Source organism: Pelecanus crispus, chromosome 5 (genome assembly GCF_030463565.1).
Source record: "Pelecanus crispus isolate bPelCri1 chromosome 5, bPelCri1.pri, whole genome shotgun sequence".
NCBI classification, from domain to species: domain Eukaryota; kingdom Metazoa; phylum Chordata; class Aves; order Pelecaniformes; family Pelecanidae; genus Pelecanus; species Pelecanus crispus.
This window is the reverse complement of record NC_134647.1, coordinates 81,241,954-81,263,847: the sequence shown is the minus strand read 5'-3', so window position 1 is coordinate 81,263,847 and position 21,894 is coordinate 81,241,954. Positions and strand designations below refer to the sequence as shown.

The window sequence follows — 21,894 nt, the reverse complement described above, 5'->3', positions numbered from 1 at the left end:
AATAATGTGCTGCAGAAGAAGGGGGGAAAAAAGAAGATTTAATTATTACCTTTTCATCAGAATGCACTGATGATAGGTTTTCAGTTGTAGATCTGTGCTGCAGAAAAATGAATAATGTTTGGAAGTCTTTTTTTGAGGCTTCAGTTTAAAATATATGTAGAGATGGTTTACCTGAAGTGATTGAAAAATGCAGTGTAGGCGGAACGATATGGGAGTAATTACTGAATAAGCTTTATAACATCTTTTGGTTCTTCCATGTGGACAAACCCAGTGTATTAATATTCTAAGATTTAAGAGAAGACAATACAATATGTTAACAAAGAACTGGGAAACAATATTTGTTTCCTATACTGAAATTGGTAGTTATTTGGTAGCATTTGGAAGACGTTGCTGGTTAACACTGAAGACTTTTCCATTTGAAAAAAATAAAAAGTTTGGGTGAATCCTTGTTACGTTTTAAAAATGGGAAGAACCAGAAAGTCCTGTATTTTGCAGGTATTGTTTAGCATGTGGAATTTTCTTCCTGGGTAAGTAAGATTTTAGGAATATTTAATATAGATGCAGTTTTATAGGGTGCAAAGCTGTAGTTGATCCAGCCTATCGATTCATAGCCACCATATTCAAATAGAATGCAAGCTATGGAGGTAGCATGCAATAGTGTTAGTAGTGGGTTTAAGAGAAACAGCTATAGTTAGATATTTCTGTGATTCTCAAGTGTTCTATTTCATCAAATTTAGGAAACAATATTATGAAGATGAGTGTTTATATTTGTAACGCTTTGATACCACCTGTCAGCTATTACATTAGTGTTACATCGACAGTACAGGGCGATTTTAGGTAGTACAAGTTGGCGTTGTCTCAGTGCACCTCATTGCAACTGCCTTGCTGTACAGTGCCTGAGATCTGACCAAAGGTATTATTCCAGAATATTAACGACTTCATTATGCCTCACATATTTCCACAGGATGAATTTGCTGCCTTCGATAGATTTTTTTTTTTTTTTCAACTGTTGCTTTGCAACTGTGTAGAGGCCCAGTATTTATTTTTTCAAGAACAGTTGTAGTTTTTTCTTTGTGAATGTTTTCCACCAGATTTGTTCTTGTTTTATCCATTCCCTGCATATTTACCATATGTAGCTTCTATTGATCCAGCTTTTCAAGATTTTTTTTCCAATTTTTTTTGAAGTAAAAAATTAATATGAAGAGATCTTTCCTATGCTAACATTTGATCTTCCCTTTGTAAGTTTTTGTTGGCTCTGATTATTCCAATATGCCAGCGTGACTGCTTGTAAACTGGTCATATTAGACAGGTAAGTTATAATGAATCTGCTTGGGGAAAGATATTTCTATTGCAAACAGCTATTGTAATATTTTCTGCTTTCTTTTCAGGAGTCTGTTGCTCCCAATCTCTCCATCCAGTTTACTTTGTTTTCGCTTCTACATATTTCTGTACTGTATAAAAATCACTTTACTGTGACATATGGGATCTGAGATGATGGATTTTTTGTGTCCTTCAAGTTACTGATAGACAGTCCCCAAGGAGGTGATCTTGCTTTTGTGGCCACGTCGCTTCAGCACTGTTTACCGAACGAGAGTAAGCATTGGGGCCGGTTTCTTCTCCTCGCGTATCGCACTGACAAATAGGATCTGGCTGGTGTCTGGAGGAAACACAGCCCCCCGTGTCTTTCCTTTGGCATGTTAGTGCCAGGAACATGCTTGTAGAAGGAAGAGGGAAAGGCACTGACAGCATTAGCATGTCAGATCTTAAACTACAGCATCCCTGCTTTGCCAGTTCAAGGATGCTCCTGAATGACAGCTTATGCCAGTAGTGAGAAGTGTCCAAATTCCAGTCAGGACTAAAAATCCGGTTCAGCTCTATTGTAAGCAGACTGGAGCAAGCTCTTTTCCTGGGCGGAATGGTACATTCTTGTGTTAGAGATGGATTTGACTGAGACTACTAAATGCATTTTTGCTAGTGACCTTTTCAGATTCGTCGCCAGTATAATAAATGTTACCAAGATGACAGAAGAAAGGTTTGCAGCAATATTCCGCTTTATTTTTTTATAGCAGATCTTTCTTCAGTTACTCTGTATTACAATTTACAGAACTCTTATGTTCTACAAATCGAGATTCATGGCAAACTGTTTCAGTGCTTTAAGTCCTGCAATAAACAATACCAGGCAGAACAGAACCAGAGGGAAGGTAAGCAGACTTCTGCATTCATCCTTCTCTATGATGAGGTTGACTTCATAGTAATCTTCACATTTCGGCAAGTCCTTTCACCGGGGCGAACTTCCTAGCATCCTCAGTTTGACTCTTACTTCAAATATGGACAACATATTTGATATGAATATATATATATGAATATATATATTTGATATGAATATCTATATGAGAACATAGCACTGAAAGGGTGGTCAAGCATTGGAACAGGCTGCCCAGAGAGGTGGTGGAGTCACCATCCCTGGAAGTGTTCAAAAAACGGGCAGACGTGGCACTTTGGGACATGGTTTAGTCTAGTCTACCCTTAATTGGTTTGGTGTGGACTTGGTAATGTTGGGTTGATGGTTGACTGGATGATCTTGAAGGTCTTTTCCAACCTAAATGATTCTATGATTGAGTATCAGTTTCCAACCTGAGAAGAAAGGCTAGAATTACCATCTGTTTCTTAATTTAGGAAGCTCTATATCTTTGTCCAACCTAGTATCACTTCTTCTAGTGTGTCCTTTAAAGAATTATGTTTTAAAAGCGCTCAGTGATGCTCTATGCTTCAGTTCCGAGGTACGCATTTTAGAAGAGTGCTTTTAGAGGGTAAGTGCTCAAGTCAGACTGGGAGTTGAAAATCTTTATGGTGCTTAATTGAATACCCAGATATTGAGAATTGCAAAATCACCATGTAATTTCTTCGGATTGTTGTTTAGTCATCTTGAAACACTGATTATTTTCACTAAAATACATTGCCTTGATCATCCTTGAGTGTTACTCCAATAATATTCGAAGTGCAGGTCCCATATGTTGACTGTAATAAAATTAAGAAGAGTGATTAAGACTAGAGGTAGGCTGTGGAGGGTAGGCTTTAGCCTTGAGAAAAGCTGGACTGATTACGACATAACCAAATTAGGCGCAGACTCTATATTTAATGGGGCTAATGACTTATGGTTCACCTTTGGACGTTTTGGTCAACATTAGATGTCACTCCAATCTGATCACAGGATCACCAAATGTTGTGCGGACAGACCACGAGGCTGCAGTGTTTTGTATCCCAAGCTCCGACGCACAACACTGATTGCGTGGTCATCATCCTGATTTCTATCACTCACGTGAATTGATTCTATACTCTGCCTGTGAGTCCCACCTGCAGTTTCTGATGCCTAGCTCTTGTGAAATTTTGGCTATGTCTAAAGTGGGATTGGACAATTGGCTTCAAAGAGAAATTGGATTATAAGAACAAATTTAGTTCTAGTGCATCTGATGACTTCATTCCTGTTATTTCAATACCGTTTGCAAGAGCTCAGATCCTTGTCTCCATTTCTGATTTAGCCACAAAGTAAGGTGGGAGACCTGCAGGCTGCCTTACTTCCAGGTTCAGCTACTTATTCAGATGTCTTTAAAAGACATTATGGTGTGCAGATAGCTGTTCAACTTCGAATGCACCGCAGCAGTCGCGCATGGCTCTTGTTGATAGATGTGAAGGGTGTTCTTTCACATATGCTGTACGCAGCGTTCGTTCTAACTTGAGGGTAAGAAAAGGCTAACCCAAGTGTCTTGCAGGTCTTTTACTCTTCTCCCTTTTCCTTTGCTATGAACGAGGCCTTTAGCCATCATCAGGGAATTACTCCTACAAACCTTGCAAGTGTACCTATTCCAAAGTAAAGAAATCATTAATAAAAAACAGTAAAAAGGAGCAGTTATATTACAAAATAAATCTACCAGGCTTACACAGAAAACAAATTTGAAAGAGCCACCTGCTGTGGAGATGAGGCAGTAATCTCAACAGCAGGAAATAAAGGGAGAGAGGAAGAAAATACAAAAGCATAGACATTAAAAAAGTAATTAAAACACTTATCTCTATCGACATACATAGCAAACAAAAAAAAAAAAACCTCAACCACCTAGAAAACATGCTCTATGGAACCTCACAACAAGAAGTAACAAAGCTGCCAGCATAAAAAAAAAAAAAAAAAAAAATCGTCAGCAAAATGAGAGAGAGATCCTTTAAAAACACAAGCCTCAAAAGTATTTACTAATGTGTTAATCACTAATGGACTGACCTTGAGAGAAGCTGAGCACATGCAGAGCGTTTGCAACTTTACTGGGCGTTTAGGCTTGCAGAATCAAACCTTTAAAAATGTAGAGAGGGTAACTCCTCAGCTACCAGTGGCTTTCTGTTCCATTTCTGGTGTCACAGCACAAACTGTAGTGGTGCGTTCAATATAATCAGCTGTGGGGCACAGCCTAGGTACCGTATTTGGGTAATGCGTTTCAGTATTGTTCATATCTAAGCTGTTGTGTAATATTGATCCGTGGACAGCGATGTTATCAGTATTGATACGAATGAATGGCCAAGAAGGCCAACAGCATCCTGGCTTGTGTCAGGAATGGTGTGGCCAGCAGGAGCAGGGAGGTGATTGTGCCCCTGTGCTCGGCGCTGGTGAGGCCGCACCTGGAATGCTGTGTCCAGTTTTGGGCCCCTCAGCACAAGAAGGACATTGAGGTGCTGGAGCGTGTCCAGAGAAGGGCAGCGGAGCTGGGGAAGGGTCTGGAGCACAGGGCTGGTGGGGAGCGGCTGAGGGAGCTGGGGGTGTTCAGCCTGGAGAAGAGGAGGCTGAGGGGAGACCTCATCGCTCTCTACAGCTGCCTGAAAGGAGGGGGCAGGGAGGTGGGTGTGGGGCTCTTCTCCCATGGAGTTAGTGATGGGATGAGAGGAAATGGGCTCAAGCTGCGCCAGGGGAGGTTTACGTTGGAAATTAGGAAAAATTTCTTTACGGAAAGGGTGGTCAAGCATTGGAACAGGCTGCCCAGAGAGGTGGGAGAGTCCCCATCCCTGGAGGGGTTCAAAAAACGGGCAGAGGTGGCACTTGGGGACATGGTTTAGTCTAGTCTACCCTTGATTGGCTTAGAGTAGACTTGGTAGTGTAGGTTAATGGTTGGACTGGATGATCTTAAAGGGCTTTTCCAACCTAAATGATTCTATGATTCTATGAATATGGCTTCTTATAAACAAATAGGTAGAATATATGCCACTGCATGCAGATAGGTTCTGTCACGTCTAGAGAAAACTGCAAATTTGACATTTACGAGAATTTACTGTTTCAACGTTCTCTTTCAAGAAAATACTTTAATACTTTAAAATAATTTAAAGTATTAATACTTTAATACTTTTAATGTACTTAAAACTCATGGTCCAATTTACACGATTCATGGATTGTATGACATAAAATAAAACTGCTTTCAATACCATTTCCCCAGACCACAAACTAGACTTGTTGAAGAATGGAGAGCTCAGAAATACGAAAGGACGCCTGTGCGCTTGGAATTTATGATATGTTCTTTCTTCTCTGCCATGCACCTTTGTAGTCACGCTCTGACCATATGGTACCTGTTAGCTGCAAGTCTCTGGGCAAGTGTGAAATGCTATCTGAAGTGTTACATCTGAAATATTTTTTTATGGTAACGCAAGGAGCAAGTTGGAACGCTTGGTGCCTAAAAGGGCAGGGAGATGGGACAAAATGGGTACTTTTCTGTTAATTTGAAAGGACCCTTTCAGAAGGGAAATGGGGGGTTTAGAAATTTCCTTCAGAGGGCAATTACCGTAGCTCTGTATCTACTTTAGCGCATCTTTTTAAGAAAATAAAAAAAACCCATAAAACAGCTATTGTCAACAAAGGTAACTTGTCAGACCGTGTCAGTTCCTCTCTAAAATTCCTATCAGTCTCTCTTCATCAGCCTTCCATGGCTCCCAGGGCACATGAGTGGGCACAACTTGGTGTTCCTATCCCTCCAGCTGCCCAAAGGTGAGGTATTGCTGGCGCAGAACCTGTGCTGCTTCCTCTCTGGGCTGTGTCCGAATTTCTTCGGCTGCTTAGCAGGCTGGGGCTCAGCTTGGCTGGGCTTAGCCTCTCAGGTGTTATTTCAGGAGCCTTGCCTTGCCACCAGAGCAGACACACAGCTAATCATATGTTTCTTCTTAGTATTTATTTCTATGGGTTGAGAAGCATTTGCTAGGGAAAAAGGGAAAAAGCTTGCAGAGCTCTCGGCTCATAAATGAAAAAGGTTTTCGTTTTCCTTTGTACAGATGCAGAACTTCAAAGGGTACGGAAGCCGGCGAACTTACGGGGAGTGTTGAGTTTCTTCATACAGCCGGCTCAAGACAACTAGGAAACATGACATTAATTATGACTCTCCCCTTAATTGGTTTCGTGGTGGACTTGGTAGTGTTAGGCTAACGGTTGGACTGGATGATCTTGAAGGTCTTTTCCAACCTCAACGATTCTATGATTCTCCCCACATCAAGTTTCTTATGAGATTCACGCATTTTTCGCTTCCTTCTCAGTTGATTCTGCCAGTTCAAGGCTTTCCACCTGGTCCTAGGATCTCCTGGGCCCCCTTCCTGGGCAGACTCTTGTTGTGGAGGCTGGGAAGGGCAGAACAAGAGTTTTCCCTGAAAATGTGGTTTTTCAAAATCTTGTTTAACTCTGAAACATGAGCAGGTTTTCACAGATCTGGCAAAAGGTGGAAAGACCTCCCTACTCTCTAAATTTCTACCTAATGCTCCATATTTGTATGACATGAGGACATTTTAAAAAAAAAAAAGTTCCATAAATAGGTGAATGAGGTTTGATCTTGGTTTTGGTTTGCTGGTTTTAAAAGGTGGAAAAAGGGATGTGCACAGCCAGTGAATCCAATTTTATTTGTTTTCTTTTGAATTCAATTTGGATAAATTTATAAATGTAACATCATTTTGAAACAAAGTTGAAAGAGTCATTATAAAAAAAAGTCAAAATAGTGTCTTGGCTCTTAAAAAAATAGTTCTTGGTATATTCAAACACAGAGTGCACTCACCAGCCTGAATTTATATTTTTACCTGAAAGTAAGGTAAAAATAATTCAGCCAGTTCTCATCTTGCAAACTCTCTTCTGTCAGGATAGAATCATAGAATCGTTTAGATTGAAAAGACCTTTAAGATCATCAAGTCCAACCATTAGCAACAGCTAAGAATGCAAAGAGAGGGAATATTGCTTGAAAGATCCTAGCTCTTAGTTTGTTTACCTGGTCCAGCTTAGGTTTTTCCAAAATGTGGTGTTATCACAATTAAAAATGAATCAAACCAAGCTTTCCAGCATTTGATGTGAGAAAAAACAGAAAACCTCATAATGTTCAAGTAAGTTTTGTCCCCGTAGGCTACTGTATATTTACACTTCAACTTCAGCTCCATTTTTTTTTTTTGTCTGGAGATTTGTTTTCAGTCAGCTGCCAGTGAAAACTACATTTGACCCTTACCAAGCACGAGGGCTTATTTTGTATGTCAGTTATTAAGACTGGCTGAGAAGTTCATTTGAAACTGCAAATCTGCCCAAACGTGTCAGATTTAAGTAATCCAAACAATGAGTTCGGGTTCAGAAGGCATTCTGGTTTCTGGGGAGAGGGGATTTGAACAAAACAGGAGAGAGAGACATGCTGTGCCTCTAGTCCCACTTTAGCTTTCCTTTCCAGACCAGGCTAATAGTTACAGTAATAGCAGCACTATTTATTTCCTTTTCAGGCTTAGCTGATTGATGTGTTGACGTGCCTTGATTTATTTGGTGCAGCAACCAAGTGGCCTAGATGCATTGGTCTGCGTGCCAATCCCTTGCGTTGTGTGTGCATCACTCTTGTAATATTGCCTTGTATAGCTGACAAATCGGCTCTAATTGTTTAGCGATTCGTATTTCATCTGGACGAGGGAATTGCGGGAGGATCTGAAGTCCATCTCTTTAAATGGAGACGATGGACTTGACGCCGCCAGTTGAGAAAATTAACATGCATCAGTGTTGTGGGAACAAAGAGTACAAGGTCTTGATAGGAAGCAGATGTTTTTTTCTAATATCATAGAATCATGGACTCATGGAATGGTTTGGGTGGGAAGGGACCTTTGGAGCCCACCCAGCTCAGCCCCCTGCAGTGACAGGGACAGCTTTAACCAGCCCAGGGTGCTCAGAGCCCCGTCCACCCTGACCTTATATATATATATATATAATATGCATGTATATATTTATATGTATATATAAAGGATATAAAAATGGGGGCTTAAAGTCTGTGTTTCCCAAAGCCACTGTCACAGGGGCTGATGACTTTGGAAGGTATATGGTATGTCGGACATGGGAGAGGCACTGATGCTGAGGTATAGCCTGCTGGAGAAGGGGTTGTGGGGATCAAATGAAGGAAAGAGGGCTTCACGCGAAGCGTGGCGCTGGGTGAGAGAGAGCTGGAGCATCTGGAGATGAAAGGCAGGGCCGAGCAAACCAGAGGGGCAGGAATAGAGACGAATTGCTCTCCGTGCTGTTCCCGACCCAGATTGGGACCGTCTAGATTAGCTTTTGCAAAGCTGAACTAGATCTGTCATGCAAGCTGTTATTTTCACCATGTTTCTACTTTCTCTATTCTTAGTAAATGCCGTTTTCCACAGCCCATGAGGCTTCATCGTGTGCTTTGGATATCGGTTGCTTCAGAAGCTTGTTCCCCGGCATCAGCAGGGCTGAGGCTTCGGGAAGCCCAGGGCTTCGGCCGCGGAAGGCGGGGAGCGGGCGTAGCCCTCTGCTCGTGTACGGGTGTGCAGAGTCCGTCCGAACAACGCCGGTGGAATTGTCTTTCTAGGCTGCCTCCTCTCGGTTGCCCTTCAGGAGAGTTGTTCTTCGGCGCGGGTGAAGGAAATAATTGTTATCGCTAGCTTTTGATGTAGGTTATTTAAAGAGAGGAGACCTAGAATAGTGAAAGATTGTTTCAGGACAAGAAATACTACGTAATAAATAAAAAAACCCCAACCTTTTAGATGGCGTGCAGGTGGATTTGGAGAGCAGAGAACTGACTACCATTGGCTTCCGCCTAAAACCTAGGGGAAAGGCCTCATGTTTTTCTCAGCATTTTTTCCTGGGTGGCTCCTGGCTATTTTGTGGCAGTGTGTGAACTGCCTTTTTCTAAAGGATCTCTCTGCTTTATCTTCAAAGGGTATTTCTCTTGGTTCATTATTTTGACCTAAATTGTGTCTTTCATAGATGACTGGCGTTTTTAAAATTCTATTTCTTCTCTCAAACCGTTTGCTCGGGACTACATTTTTCCTCTACAGCTGTTTTTTCATCCGGGATTCTCTCTCCTGAGAGGCTGTTGGCTATTTATCAATATTTGATCTGTCTGTAAAGCGTACTTCTGTGGGGTGACCGTTTATTATGAAATGGTGTCTCTCTAAAGTGGACCCTTATCGGTTCTTGATCTCTTTCTCCGTCTGCCTCTTTCTTAGCTGGCCTAGTGGCTTTAAGAAGCACTCAATGTCTCTATTTTAACAAAATTAAATACAGTCCTTATAATGGCAACCACTAAACAGCAAAAGAAGCTGCATCAGAATCCGGTACGACTTCCAGCAGATGTTTAGCAAAGAGCTTGAAACTGTGCCAGGTGTTTATAGGTATAAGAGAAAAATCCCCTGCATTTCCTTCCAATGTAAATATTGCAAAATTGGTTTTCATGGAGTTTTCAGCAAAATGAAAATAATCAAATAAATAGCAGAAAACTCCATGTATACTGACTACCTCTTAGGCTTTTTTTTTTTTTGTCCTATCAGCCAGGCTAAACATTATTGAATCCAATGCGTTCTTAATCCAACTCCTTTGATTTCTGTGACATGGTGAACTAGCGATGAACCTGAATCATGAACATTACAACATTCCCTTAATCCTACTCTTTCTTCAGCCTATGGGAGCTAAATTACTGATGCTGTTAGAGACAAAATAATTTTCATTAGGAGATGATAAAAGCGGCAAAAATAAGTGGAAAAAAAATATTTCTGAGGGTTTCTCTTTGGTTTTGAGTGGGGATAGATGTTAGGTAGAAAGGAAATTATCTTTAATGCAGGCTGCATGTCTCACTAATGACAAGAGTGTTTTTCCCAAGAGTAAACTGAGGTCTCTGAGCTGGTTTACAGATACCCCAACAGAAATAGTCGCATTACTCTGTCGTCTGCCTGTAGGCAGTCACTGAGCTTTTTCTGAGGTACCCTTCTTTCCATAGATGATTTTGCAATATATACGTAGAGGAAAACCTATGCAGTTTTAAAAATAACTTCTTTAATGCATTTTACATATTGGACTGTCAATATCACTAAGTATTTCTGGCAGCCTCTTAAGATATCCATTATTCATTCTTCATTAGCTGATATTCCAGTCTACCCAGGAAGCACAGCGTTCAAAGGTCGTAAAGTTCAGTACATGCTGGTATTTTCTAACCTTATTTTTCTCAATATCCAACTGTAGATCAGCGATGTTTTGAAAGTCAGGTGCTCGGCAATTGAGTAATGATTTTTTTTTATAAATAGAGATCAAGAAAGCACTCAATAACATGAGATTTTTGAAATGCCAAAAATTTCAGGATTTTTTTTTTATTTGCTTTTTGGCTTGTAAGCCTTTTGAATTCACTGAGAGCATGTTTTCATTTTCTTCATTGAAACTGTTGAAACTAAAAATACACTTTTTTTTCTTCTTGTATTATAGTAACTTTGTTCAGGGATCTAGAGGTTTAAGAAACTTCCTTCATATCAGGTCACTCATAGAAAAAAATCCTAAGCTTTATTGTGACTGAGTCCTGATCTTATGCTGTAATGAGGCAGGTTTTTGCTGCTTCAGTAATATAAGAAGGCCCTAAAATTTCCCTACTTGGATCAGCACTCCTCGAAGTGCAATCCTGCTTTATTTTTGAGACTAGCATGGTGTTACTGGGGTTTTCCAGACCAGTATGTCTCAAAGAGGAGGAAGATTAGTCTGCTGCCATCCATGCCTGAGAATGGAGGGAACACAGATTGCTTTGCATGCTCCAATTCTTGCTTGCTCTGAGGACTCCTCGGTTCTAGTGTGTTTTCTTAGAAAAATTGTTGACATTTACTCTATTTCAGTATGTAATTATTAATTAGCATACTTTGATAATATTACGAGTTTTTCGATGTAAATATGAAAGTCGAGGCCCTGTTTGAAATTACCCTGATAGATCATTGCATTTGCATGAAAAAATATTTTAACTTCTATGTCAGCTAGGCTGTTTTTTTGTGCTGTCCAAATCTTCACACAGCAAGAAGATATTCTTTGATAATTGGAAGATGCTTGCTGCTGCTTTCTTTTAATTGAAAGGTATTTGTTGCTATTATTGGTTGTGAAGCGTACCCCTGTCTGTATCCTACGGCTTCTGTATAAATGTGTGCTATTAATAACTATAAATAAATGTCAGCCAATAAGGACTTCGGGGTTTTGAGAAAACAATCAAGAATGGCGAAAAATGATGGCATACAAATAACTCGCAGATAAGACGGATCTACAGCATTGCCATTTGTCCTCCTCTCCTCATCGGTTAAGCTGTTTATTATTGCCTCATTTGTATTATCTGCAGACTAGCTGTATTGAGAAATGCCTCAAAACAAAGGGAACAAAACCCTTTCACAGCAGGAAGAGTTACAGGTGCGTGCAGGTAAAGCTATACAAGAAAAGCTTGCAAGAGTCTTCTGTTCCCCAGTAGCTTCCCTGCTTTGGCACCCTGTGTATCCTGTTCTCTCTAACCCTTTCTTCTGCACTTGTGTTGGTTATATGAGTACGCAGGTTGCCCAACAACCTTCTTTTCAAGTGCCAGCACTATTAAAAGATCACCAGTTCTGTAAGCTACAGACTACGAACACGACACTGCAGTCATTTGCGATGTTCTTTTAGAAACATCTGAGGGTTTGTAAAAATGCTTGTATCGAGGACTTTTTTGAGAATGTGTGTGTAATGTGAAGTATATATTGGTCATTGAAATTTCCCTTGGAGTTCTGATGTGCCTTAAAATATCTATTTTAGGTTTGCCTGAACCAAACAGAGACAGTCTGTTCCAAGGACTGAGAATGGATCAAGGATTCTACACATCTAAAGACTTCCTGCCTTTGGTAGCAATGGCAAGTAAACCAGGTGTGTGCTATCATGTTTTTGTTGCAGTTGTGTTCAGTAGGTCATTAGCAGTTACTGATATATCAAAATGGACAGCTGGTTACACAGCAGCACATCCAATTACGAAGTACCTCCCAACGAATAGGTCTGGGCAGGGTTTTCTCTTGGCGAGTCGCAACCTCAGGAGCGTGGTCAGGAAAGTCAGTCCTAGAGACTGTAAAGCAAATTGTCATATCTAAAAACCTAAGCACGTGGCAAATCCTTACCCCTAGTCAGCTATATTTGTTATTTTGAATTATATTCAAAAGATGTCGTAAGCTTCTCATTTGTATAAATTGTCTTGATATGAATAGTATATATAAGGTGGTCTTGAAAAAATCTGATATTAAAGAAGGTGTTGCTAACCCATATAAGCAGCTGGTTTGTATATTGTTGATAAATGATTTTACTCGATCCCAAGTCACGTGCTGCGTGTTTTACAGACGCATTTAAGGGAGCACTAGTTCCTCACCCAGAGAACTTACAGTCTAAGACTCAGGACAACAGTAGTGTGCCAGGACGTAATAAGACAACACTCAATTCTTCGGCACCAAATGCAGTCCTGCGTTACGCTTTTCCGTCTTTGTTTTGAGTACAGAGAGGGCTGCGTTTGCTCCCCAAGGAGTATAGCTGCTTTCAGTGGCCCTGAATGTGAAATCACGAGCCCCAGATGGATGTATGAGATGGGGCTCGTGATTTCTACACCACGTTCCCTCATGGTCTAGATTCCCCAATGTGTTGATAAAAAAGAAATTCCATGTGCAGTTTTCTGGGCATATACTTAGTGCAGTGTGAGGTCTGGTACATATGACCCCATATTTAAGCACACATATACCTTTTTTAGCTACAAAGTGATTTTCTTCTGAGCATTCAGAAATTTCTTTTAGCGTCTTATAGGGTTGCCTGCTTATTTAGTAGGTTTTCCATAAACAGTGTGTTAAAGAATATATCCTCTGCGGCAAATTTTTCTGCATATAAAAGTAAAGTTTATTACCCCATTTTATGCAAAATATTTGGGAAGGGAAATTCTGCATCCCATCTGTCCCATCTCTCTGCTGTTTTGATCAAATACTTATTTCTGTCTGTTTTCTTAAGCTCAAAGTCAGCTCAAAAGGGTTGGGAGAAAAGGGTGGGTTTGGGTTTTTTTTGAAGAAAGAGATGTTTAAAAATGAAACAGATTGAGAATCTGCACTGCGCAACATTTGTAGATTAACAAAGGGAAAATAAATCCTGCAAAACAATCCCTTCTTGTAATAATTTAACTAAAAATGCTTTCTAGAATTCTGCATGGACACGTAGCACTCGTGTACTGTAAGTTGCCTGCCTGCACGAGGATCTATATACTGCAGTCTGCATCTTTTAAAATGTTGCCGAGTAGCACTCTTGATTTGCCAGGATACGTAATGATATTTTTTGATACTAAGTCTACAATGAAAAAAAGGATGAACTTTGAAGAACTAACCTTTTCTGACTGACAGTAATAGATAGCTCTGTGGTTAATTAACATGGTCTCTTAATTTGCCTAGTGTCTGTCTGTAGCTGTAGCCACCTCTTGCTCTCCAAAGCATGGAATTTTGAAATAAAATATACATGTCCTATACCCTGCCCTATTCTCTTTTTTTACTGCGACAGTTCTCTTAATAATAGACATAATAGACTTATTCACCGTAAAATACATATTCTGCCTGCTTATTCAGTTCTGAATACCACTTGTTAATGTACTTTCCTCCAAAAGGGGTTCCCTTTGCACATAGACAGGCGTGAATTTACCTTGGGAGTGCCCTTGTTGTGACCGATCCACTCTAGACTAGTCCCGGTAGTGGCACTCTCAGCTGCCATTCCCCCGCTGCACTTGTGCTTTTTCCACTGCTCGATGGACAGTTTTTGTGAAGGATTAAGTTTGTTAAAAATAAATGAAAAAAAGTTGAGAGAGAATTTTAGCATAAGAAGCCTATGAAGTAAATAGTAAATGGAATGCCATATACCTAGGGGGCAAAACGATAGCATTTGCCATACATTAAACATTTTACAAATGGAGAGAGAATACGTGTATTAGGGTGTTGTTTCTCACTCCGTTTATAGGTCTAAATTAAAAGCATTGTTTCCTTGAATGATATTTGTGTTTCTTTACAATTGCATGTGAAAATCTGCTGCTACTATAGCAGGATACACGGGTTACAGTGCAATGATTAAATGGCCAGCTTAGCACCTCCTGACCGAAATTATCACGGGCTCACTGAGAATATAGCTTTATATTGTTGATGGCATTATTTTTTAAGTTGCAGTAATCTGCCTAATCAACAGTTAGTTGTATTTAAATTTGTGATAGCAGTGCAGTCTCATACGAGGCACACACACGGTTCAGTTTTACTGAAGTATTTCTTGTATAATCCACTCACCAAATACAATCCGTAGATGATGAACTCATAACGCTGTCATTCTCTCCATGTAACTTTTTGCAAACCGTCTGTAGAAAGTCACTGTAGATTAGACCTTTTCTCCCAGTGGAAGATCTAGGAATTACTGTAATAATAATATTCTTTCTGCCTCATGTTCAGCTGCCTTAGAGACTAGCCTCTGAGAACCATGTCGTAGCCAGAACGGTGTCGGTGCCTTGTAGAAAACTGACTGAGGGGACTAACTTTGAGAAACTATGACACAAAACTATCAACAACGGGTCATCTTTTGAAAAATACCAAATCTTATTCTTCATAATCTGTTGAAAGGTGTTGGTTTGGTTGGTTGGTTTTTTTTTTTTTTTTTTTTTTTTTTAACTGGGAGGATAATGAATCTGCTAAGAGAGAAACTTACATTTTGAATAAAAAGATCTCACAATGCTAATTTCAACCTGACAGGACCCACAATCCTACAAACGTGTTGTCATTTGAATTCTTTCCAGATAGAAAGGTGCAGCTGCTTAGAGTACTGACTATGAAATTATGTATATGAGCATATCTTAAAAAACGGGAATAAAACTGTCTTTCAGTGAAGCAGAATAATTTGATAGTGACACTCCATGCTTGGAAACTGTAAGATGCAATTTTACACTGCTTTGAGTACAAGTACCTTTTGAGCTGTCATGCAGAAATGGTTTCTCTGCTTGAAAATGGGGTTTTCCTTTCATCTTTCAGGGATGTGTGCCTGTCACTCTCCATTGCCATCGCTACATGGAACCGTGATTGTACTTGGGGCAGGAGACACTGCTTTTGACTGTGCGACATCTGCTTTACGCTGTGGAGCTCGTCGCGTGTTTGTGGTCTTCAGGAAGGGATTCACTAATATCAGGGCCGTCCCAGAAGAGGTAAAATTGAGTAACCGCATTTATGAGAAGGAATATTGGTTGTTATTTCTACAGGGCCTGAAAGTGTGCTCTAGGTACTTAAAAGACAGCTACTAAAGGTTTTGTTTGTGAAAATGCTCTTAAAATGCATAAATGTTTATTAAAGGTCTGAGGGTAGCTTTATATAGAATCATCGAATCGTTTGGGTTGGAAATGACCTTTAAGATCATCCAGTCCAACCATTAACCTACATTACCAAGTCTACTCTAAGCCAATCAAGGGTAGACTAGACTAAAAATATATATGTATAAATAAAAATTAAACTAAATTAAATTAAAATATATATATATATAATATATATATATACACACATAGTCTCTGTATAAATAAATTTTCTCAGTTGTACCTGTTTCCTGTAAAGTCAGAGAGATGCATTTGCATACAGGGGGTAGAATTTCTTGTAAATGAGAAAATACAGTAAAATGTATAATCTTGGCAGCACCCCAGAGATCAAACAGCCATTTGAGTATTGTAGGTGACTCTTCAGGTCATGGTTAGATGCTGGAATGATACCTTCTGGCTGCTGTCTAATGAATCCTGACATTGTCTCGGAAGCCTATGAAATCTTGTAAGAAAATTACTTACAGTGATTTTGGGTTTGAATCACTGCCAATGGCAATAGAGCAGTGTCATTCATCACAGGCTTTAGTGTTCAATTTGATTTTTAGTTTGGCTTTGCACTTTGGCATTTATCAGGACATCTGCACATTTGGAAGCTGACTCTGCTTCCTCAGCGTATCTGTGCTACAGGAGGGTTTTTTTCAAGTTAGATGTTCTTATTTTGGTGGGTTTTTTTTCCCATTATCACTTATTTGGTACATAGTTTACACTGTTGTGTACTTGAGCATATCAGGACATCTAATGCACCTTTATCATGAGATTTATGGTAGTTTGGTAGATCTTAGAGATCTTATAGAAGGGGAATGGAGGTACAAAAAAAGTAATAGAGGGTCTCTTGCTGCAGAATTTACTTGTGTTTCTGTTGCACTTCCTTTAAGAATTCTAGATGCAATGAGGTGACCGAAGCCATTGCACAGACAGGCTCACAGACTCATGTGCTGTTCAGCTTCTTACTAATCAAGAATCAGCTCTCACTCTGAACCAAAATCTTTGTTAGCAACCTGGGTAAATTCCTAAAAGTTGTCAATGTTTGTACTCATCCAATCATGCAGTGGCCTTGGAAAAAAGTAAAATAAAAGTAGCTTCAGCTATTAATGCCCGTGCTAGAATAATGTCAGGTTGGATATTACATGTTCAAAAAAGTTTTGTTGTGCAATCATAGACCATCAAATCCTGAAGACTTTGCTGAGACAAAATGCTCTTTGACTTCAGCAGTTTTACTGCAGCAGAGATTCAGAAGATCTTAAGTCTGGATTGTCCCTCCGAAAACTGTTGTTTCCACATGGTAGTCAGCATTTAATAACATCTTAAAATCATAGTAAACACAAATCAGGGCATGTACTTAATTAATACGAGGCGTCTTCTTGAAAGACGCAGATAGTTACATAAGGTAACTCTTTTGCCCTCAAAGGAGTTATACATATTCAAAGTAACAGGGAACAATAAGAAAATATATTAGAGAAATATTTGCATTGCAAATTTACCTAGTGCCACTGTCTAGAACTGCTTGATTTAATAGCACAGGAAGTTGGTATTAAGATGACTGGCTGTATACTGTACACAGGTGACTTCTGCTACAGAAGAATGCGTGGTAGCATCTTGAGTCAAAAAATGTTTTATGTTTTTTTTTCTTTTTTCATAAAAACACAACAGTGTTCAAGTTATATATTTTATTGCTTCTACTCTACAGGTGGAACTTGCAAAAGAAGAGAAGTGTGAATTTCTGCCTTTCCTTTCCCCTCGGAAAGTTGTACTTAGAGGTGGACAAATTGTTGCTATGGAGTTTGTTCGAACCGAACAAGACAATGATGGAAACTGGAAAGAAGATGAGGATCAGGTTGTCCGTCTGAAAGCTGATGTGGTGATCAGTGCCTTTGGCTCCATTTTAAGTGACACTAAAGGTAACCCTGACTAACGCATTCTGTAAATGCTGATTGTTATTTTAGCTGCAGCCGTTTCCTGTCCTTTGACGGTTTTGCGAAATGAGTCTTCTGAAGGTTACAAAGCTTGTGACTGCAGGAATTCCGCTTCACAGGAATTTCTTTGTCCTTTAGGTATACCTCTTAGAATAAAACTTGAGGGTCTGATAACAAACCAGTTTTCTGTATATCGCTGCATAGAGCAGGAACTCAGATTAGAGGTATAGTTGCTCAGTATATATCTTGCTTTCCTCTAAATGCAAATGGGGTCTCAAAGAATGCTCGTGGGGATTTCTTCTGGTCTCGCTAATTAACTTTAGAGAAACTCATTATACTACAACTTTAAACTGAACTGATCTGATCTCTGAAACCTTTTTTTAACCTATTAAATTAAGCAAGAATTAAGACAGATTCATTATTTTCGTTCGGCTGGTCTGGCTATCACTCATTTCTTGTGCATACGCAAGAGAACTGTGGCTTCTCTCACATACACAGTATTTGTTAAATTCACCTGCGCTTGTCTCAGCTTGTCTCGTTGTTTAGTGGCACTTTACAAGCTTTGGTCTTAAAAATTAGCAATGGCATAGTTCCATAGTAAAGATACAGACACTGGCACCCAGGTGGCATTGCAGAGATTGAATGAATTGTCTGCATGTAGCAGAAAGAGAGCTGAAGAGCATGAGTACAACCAAGAACACGGGAACTGAGCAGAGCTCAGACTGTTCTCCTCTGCCACTAGGTTAGATTTAAAGAGTTCAGGCACATACATCAAATGTGCCTCGAAAGTAAAAAACACCGACTCAGCAGAAGACAGATTGATAAAATGAATAGATCTTCAGCCCGGAGATGTTCATCAAGGTTAGCGGGTTCTGAAAGCCTTAGTGATCAATGTGCCTACCTCTCCAGGGCACGGTCATGCCAGCCAATTACCCCATGACATGCTGTCATGCTCCTTTGGGTAGAAATGCTCTGACAGAGGACATGGCAAGTGCCTCAGAGTACACGTCACCAGAAAATTTGGTAGTCAGATGCTGGTTCTGCCAGTGCAAAGGGAATTTCAAAATTTCTTAGCATAATGTGGTTTTGTGAATCTTTTCAATCAAGGAAAATCGTAAATCTAAAATAATCTAAGCAGAGTCTAGTAGCATTTGTGGACATCCCTCAGGCACATATAAAATTTATGACTTCTCACATCTGCATTTTCTGTGTATTCATTATAGATAACGCTGTTTTAAATGAAGTTAAGGGAATGAGTTTTCTGATAGTAAGATTTTCTAGAGTTATTGGTAAAATTATACAAAAAGTGTACCGACTTCACAGGAAGACAAAACATTGGTTAATGAAGATAAATTATAGGTCCCTTTGAAGAATTTTAGAATATAGCTGATAGCAGATTTGCCTGTAATCTGAACGAGCTACTCGGTGCTTCCTGTTCACCAGTCCAGTTGTGTATAAAGTTAAACCCTGATACAGCCAGGAGAAGAGCCTATACTCTCTCCTGCAGTGAAAAAGAAGGATCAGCCTGCTTCCTTGAGGAACATCTGAAGTTTATTCCAGGAGCTGCAGTCTACGTCTCTTTGAGAGAACAGACTCCCGTTCCACTTGGAGATGTATTCCCGTATAGAGAGTCTGGCATCTGCGTTGGTCATGTTTTAGGGCTCAGTCTAACCCCTAGGAAGCAGGGAGAAGTACTTTTTTTAATCTTTAAGGGATTCATGAGCTACTCCGGTGGTGGAGTTGACTTGAATGAGAATTTTGGAAAGTTTTCTTGTTGTTGTTTTTAAAACCCTCTGTTTAGGTTTTTTGGGAAGGTTTGCTAGAACCTCACGTGGTAAATCAAATATTAGCCTATGTGATCCGTATGTTTTGTTGTGATTCATAGACCCTATGATGGAGGAGTGATTCTGTTTTCTCCCACATTTGAAACTGCTTCAGCTAAACGGTGGGACTCGCTGTGTTGCTTAGCCATAATACTGTGCCAGTCTTGTATCTCGTGGTACACGTTCCCTGTCTAAACTAGTTGTTGTGTCATTTTTAAATAGGAAGATAAAATGGGAGGGGAACAAAGTCATGCAGTGAGCCGATCATGAAAGAAGAGAGTCATTTACCTTGGGGGTGAGCGCACACCTCAGTTTCACGCTGTATTTTTGGTGAAACTGCTATTAGAATAGCAATCAAATTACAAGGGAAAATGCAAGGCAATTGTTCTGGATGTTGTGAAAGTGAAAAGAAACTAAGACTTGAGGGAATAAAGTGTTTATTTTGAGCATACCATTTCAGTTGCTTTTAAATCTTTATTTTTTGACTAAGCTGTCTTAATGAAAGTCAAATTTACTTTTCACCATTGAGCTGGATTACAACCAAATCTCCAGGCTGCCTCAGCATACATAATAAAAAGAAATGAAAAAAAAACCAACCAACAAAACCCACTGAAAGCATCTTGTATTCTTAGTGGCTTTTTTTTTAAAAAAAAAAGGAAGCACATTTTTGTATTCAAGAGATGGAGATATTCAGGTATTCTCCATCAAAAGATGGAGATGAAAATACTGGAGGGACTCAAAACTGGACAGTGCCATGAGCAAACTGATCTGATGTGGAACTTGATCTAACTTGGAAGAAGGGGATGGACTGGGTGACCTCCAGAGGCCCCTTCTAGTCTGAATTATTCCATGGCTGGATGACTCGGATGCAGGTTGAATAAACGTGTTAGTTCTTGCTCATACAAAGAGCTCTCTCAGTTGACCTAATTCGTAAGGCACCTCAGGGAACTGCAAACGCAGTATCGGTATGGGCTAAGCTAGCAGGATATAGCCTATTTGTTATTAATATTGTTAAATGCTGATGCTCCTGATGTCAGAATAAAGAAAATAGTACGAAAACCAGAGGCGTTAAAATCCGGCTTAGCCCCAGTTCAGTAAAGTGTTCAGGGCATAAGCACGTGGGTGGCTGCTGTTCCGAGCAGAAATAGCTCATAGGTTAGAAAACCTTTCCTAGTCTGTTATCCTCAACAAGATGTTTCTTATTCTTGCACGGTAACTATTAAGTTTGCAGCTGAGATTCCACGTGCTCACAGCAGGTATTTAGTCTTTCTTGTTTTGTTAAAATAAAATGATGATTGCGTTTTTAAGCAGCAGTTCTAGTAGGTACTCATCCTCCCATTGGGAATCATACAGATGCATCACTAACTTAAAAAAATGGACTCCTAAGTCCGTTTTATGCTTGGGAAGTTGCTAATAGACAAAATAAGGAGAGTTGCCTTCTAGACTATTTTAAGAACATTACCACTTTACTGAAACCAACAAATTGTTCAAATCAAACTGCTGCAGATGGAGTAAGAAAAATGTTTTGCTTCTTGTTGTGTAAAAAAAAAAAAAAGAAAAAAAAGTTTGGCAAGCACAAGCTGCCTTTTTGTATTGCATAGCTTACCAAAGCCTTCAAGCCATCATAACTGACCCACATAAACAGAGCTGTGTGAGAATTCTGTACCTTTCCTCATGTTCCTGCTCATTTGCTTGGTTTGTTATTTTGGAGGCCTAGGAGGTATTAGTGAATTACTGAAATATCTTCTGTCACCGTTCCAAATTGCAACTACTCAATATACACAACTGCAGTTCTGTGTGCTCCCTAGCACTGCGTACAGCCTCAACATCCTACTTAACACCGGTCCAGTTGTTTTTAAAGTCTAAACTTTGAATAAGCATTTTCTTACCTACTGTGTTCTGATAAGGAAAAGGGAACAATATTTTTGCACTGCAAAATTTTGCACCGGAGCAAAGGTCCTTGTTCTGATTTATTTTCCTGAATTTCTGAGGAGAACCTGGACTTTCTGAGGAGAACGGTGGAGAAATTGTGCAAGATAGTACACTTGTTCAAAACGCACTACAAAAGGCCGTGCAGGACAGGGGACTAAGGCAGGATAGGGAACTGGCAATGTAAGTTTAGCTCAACACTCTGTTTAGCAGGCAGCAGTAAAGAGGAAATATTCCCATTTTCCAGAACACTGAATCTTAGCACAATAATGTCTATTTTATTTTCCTGGAGAGACAAAAAAGGGGAATGCAAAAGTATCGAAGCAAACCCCAAATACTGCCTTTGCAAAAACCCCCAGAAAGCGTAGGCTATTTGTGAGCAAAAACATGTTTTATTAATTTTTTTGGAAGTAGCTAGCTATTGCATGGTAACTGAAGGGCAAACTTTTATTTCACATTTCTGGGAATCAGTCACAACTTTCAGATATTTTGCTTTTAGTACGACTGTCATCTTGCTTGGAAAATGCAGCAGCAAACCCCAGAAGGCTTCCTAGAGTATAACTACTGCCCTCC

At 39.7% G+C, this 21,894-nt stretch overlaps 1 protein-coding gene across 1 annotated transcript in view; it reads left to right on the top strand.

The window, feature by feature from the left end:
- DPYD (dihydropyrimidine dehydrogenase) overlaps positions 1-21,894 on the top strand; it is a 351,478-nt gene that overhangs the window by 137,161 nt on the left and 192,423 nt on the right. Inside the window, exons 10-12 of the mRNA XM_075710934.1 lie at positions 12,068-12,175; positions 15,325-15,494; positions 17,344-17,554. Of these exons, the coding sequence (XP_075567049.1) occupies positions 12,068-12,175; positions 15,325-15,494; positions 17,344-17,554 (489 nt within the window). The remainder of the gene's footprint in view (positions 1-12,067; positions 12,176-15,324; positions 15,495-17,343; positions 17,555-21,894) is intronic.